This window comes from Berghia stephanieae, chromosome 12 (genome assembly GCF_034508935.2).
Source record: "Berghia stephanieae isolate SIO BIC M18660-M18661 chromosome 12, UCSD_Bste_1.3, whole genome shotgun sequence".
NCBI lineage: Eukaryota > Metazoa > Mollusca > Gastropoda > Nudibranchia > Aeolidiidae > Berghia > Berghia stephanieae.
In genome coordinates, this window is record NC_088371.1 from 38,723,563 (window position 1) to 38,726,062 (window position 2,500).

Genomic DNA, 2,500 nt, shown 5'->3' on the forward strand with positions numbered 1-2,500 from the left:
CCCCCCCCCCCCCCCCCCCCCCCCCCCCCCCCCCCCGTTTACACAGAATATACAAACATTCTAAAAATTGAACCCAGTAGAACATTGATATTGTGCAATATCAACGGAGTGAACTCAAGACACTTGAAAAGGGGTCCTAAGCCAATAGCAACATGAAGACGAGACATGATGTCTTTTTGGGCGAGATAACATTTTCCTCCAACACTGTTTCCGGTCAGGTACTCATTTTACACCTGAGTACGGTGAGAGAATGTTTTCGATCCATGCCGCCTTAAATAAACAGCCAGCAACCGCCCCTGTTCCGGATGGCATAAATGTTGTGAGCTTCTTAGACAAGCGCATACTATATTAGATAAGCTACAATGAAAGATTGATTACCTGCAAGACTTCGAGAGCGAACCCGTTCTGAATCAAGCCGTAGACGACGATGACCGGGATAAGCACCAGTGTCGAGTTGTTAAAAGAGCAGATATTGCATGGGAGTGTTGAGGGGTTGAGTCCGTACCATGTTGTAGATGTTATCGATGTCGGTGGAGGTGACGAAGTTGGTGATGATGGTGTGAAACTCATTGATGTCTGGGAGACAGAGGAAATAAATGTGACCCGGTATTATGTCGGGATGACTCGGGTGCAAAAAAAAATGAATTTATTGACAAAAACACGAAACTTGGGGTTTGTTTCGATTTGTTATGTAAAAGAATGAAGACAATTTCTCACAATGCAAAAGCTCAAAAATTGGTATTTACTATCAATTTAATTCTACAGTCACTTTTCCGTGTCCAATTCATCCGGTTATAATACCGTTTCGAGACGAAGGGTCACAAATATGTCAGTGCATGACATAATCAGTCGGAAGCTGAACATTTTGGATTTGCATTTTTTTCTTTTTCTGAAAGAATGTGCTCCCCAGAGCATTTTAATCTTTATTAGACGTAAATCGGGTGATTTTTCATGAAGTTATTTATGGTCAGATGTATGGGAAAGGTATCCCGTAACTTTTCTCAAATTCCATACTTTTTCAACTTGACTAGAGAGCTTTTAAAAATGATTTAGAAGTGAAATTAAGCTTTGATATTTCCCGAAGATGTACAAAAAGGGTTGATTTAATCATTTATGACAAGAACTCATTTTCAAAATAAAAATTGACCTTCTAACTAAACTTGGCAATATCTCAGTACAAACATTTTCACCATCCGACTGATTATGTCATTCTTTGTGATAAATTTCTATTAAAGATTATATCCTGGGTGGGGGTCCTGACCTCCCATAGTGGGCAGGGAGGTACATACTGAGTCTTCTATTCCCCTTATATCTGGGTGGGGTTCCTGACCTCCCATAGTGGGCAGGGGGGTACATACTGAGTCTTCTATTCCCCTTATATCTGGGTGGGGTTCCTGACCTCCCATAGTGGGCAGGGGGGTACATACTGAGTCTTCTATTCCCCTTATATCTGGATGGAGTTCCTGACCTCCCATAGTGGAAGGGGGGTACATACTGAGTCTTCTATTCCCCTGATATCTGTTTTCCAACATCTTTCTGTCTTTGTCTTGGAGTGAGATTGCTTGGTTTTGTCCTGGCCCTGGCCGGAGTCCTAGCTGGGAGGGAAACAGTCAAATGCATAGTTATTGTTTTGGGAGATGATATTTCTCTCTGTTATGTATTATTACAGTTGATATTTTGAATGTATAATGTAAGCATTTGAGTGTATTCTTCTTTGTTGGATTTTGTGCTTGTGTCCGGATGAGACTTTTAGGTGATCTCAAACTAAGTACATTGGTGGTATGCTCTTGGAATCTACATCTGATCCCTATTTGTTCTCAGTTCCCCTATGTCTTACTTTCTCTTGGGTGCTTTAATTGTAATTCTAGAACTTTTTACTATCCTATTTTCTTCCTTTTTATTGGCACTGATATTATGACCTTAATGTGTTGCAAGCGCCGTAAAACCCTAAAAAACAAAAACAAACAAAGATTATAACAAAGTGACAAGATAGGAAGGAGGCACAGAGGAAAGATACAGATCTGAAAAAGTGTGTATGAAACGGTGACAAGAAAGAACTACAAGTACAAGGGAAAAATATCAGCGTACCTCGACTGGGGATCGAACCTCAGACCTTCTGATTACGGTAATCAGTCTGATAACCCAATTCATGATTGATTTCATGATAGACTAAGTTATTGTAATGAAATGGCAATCTCAAAGAATGACGGCAAATATTGCCCATTACAACACTGATAAAGCAGGCCAATTATACGCTTCAACAATCATGACGTCACTTCCCTCGTAATGACGCATGGTAACTTAGTATCCGGTTCTAAACTATCGGAACAATGACGGACGCCTTTGTGAAATATTTCTCCGATGAGCATAAAAGCGTATCCAGAGGAAAAGAAAGAAAAAAACATTATAAATTTGATCATGTTTTGACTTTTACACATTCTGATCACAAGGCATATGAAAAATTCTAGCCAGCATGAAGAATAAAAAGTACCGATTTTCT

At 39.9% G+C, this 2,500-nt stretch overlaps 1 protein-coding gene across 1 annotated transcript in view; it reads right to left on the bottom strand.

Moving 5' to 3' along the window:
• LOC144957829 (uncharacterized) overlaps positions 1-2,500 on the bottom strand; it is a 20,039-nt gene that overhangs the window by 16,616 nt on the left and 923 nt on the right. Inside the window, exon 2 of the mRNA XM_078889287.1 lies at positions 379-576. Coding sequence (XP_078745413.1) covers positions 379-570 — 192 coding nt within the window. The 5' untranslated portion in view covers positions 571-576. The remainder of the gene's footprint in view (positions 1-378; positions 577-2,500) is intronic.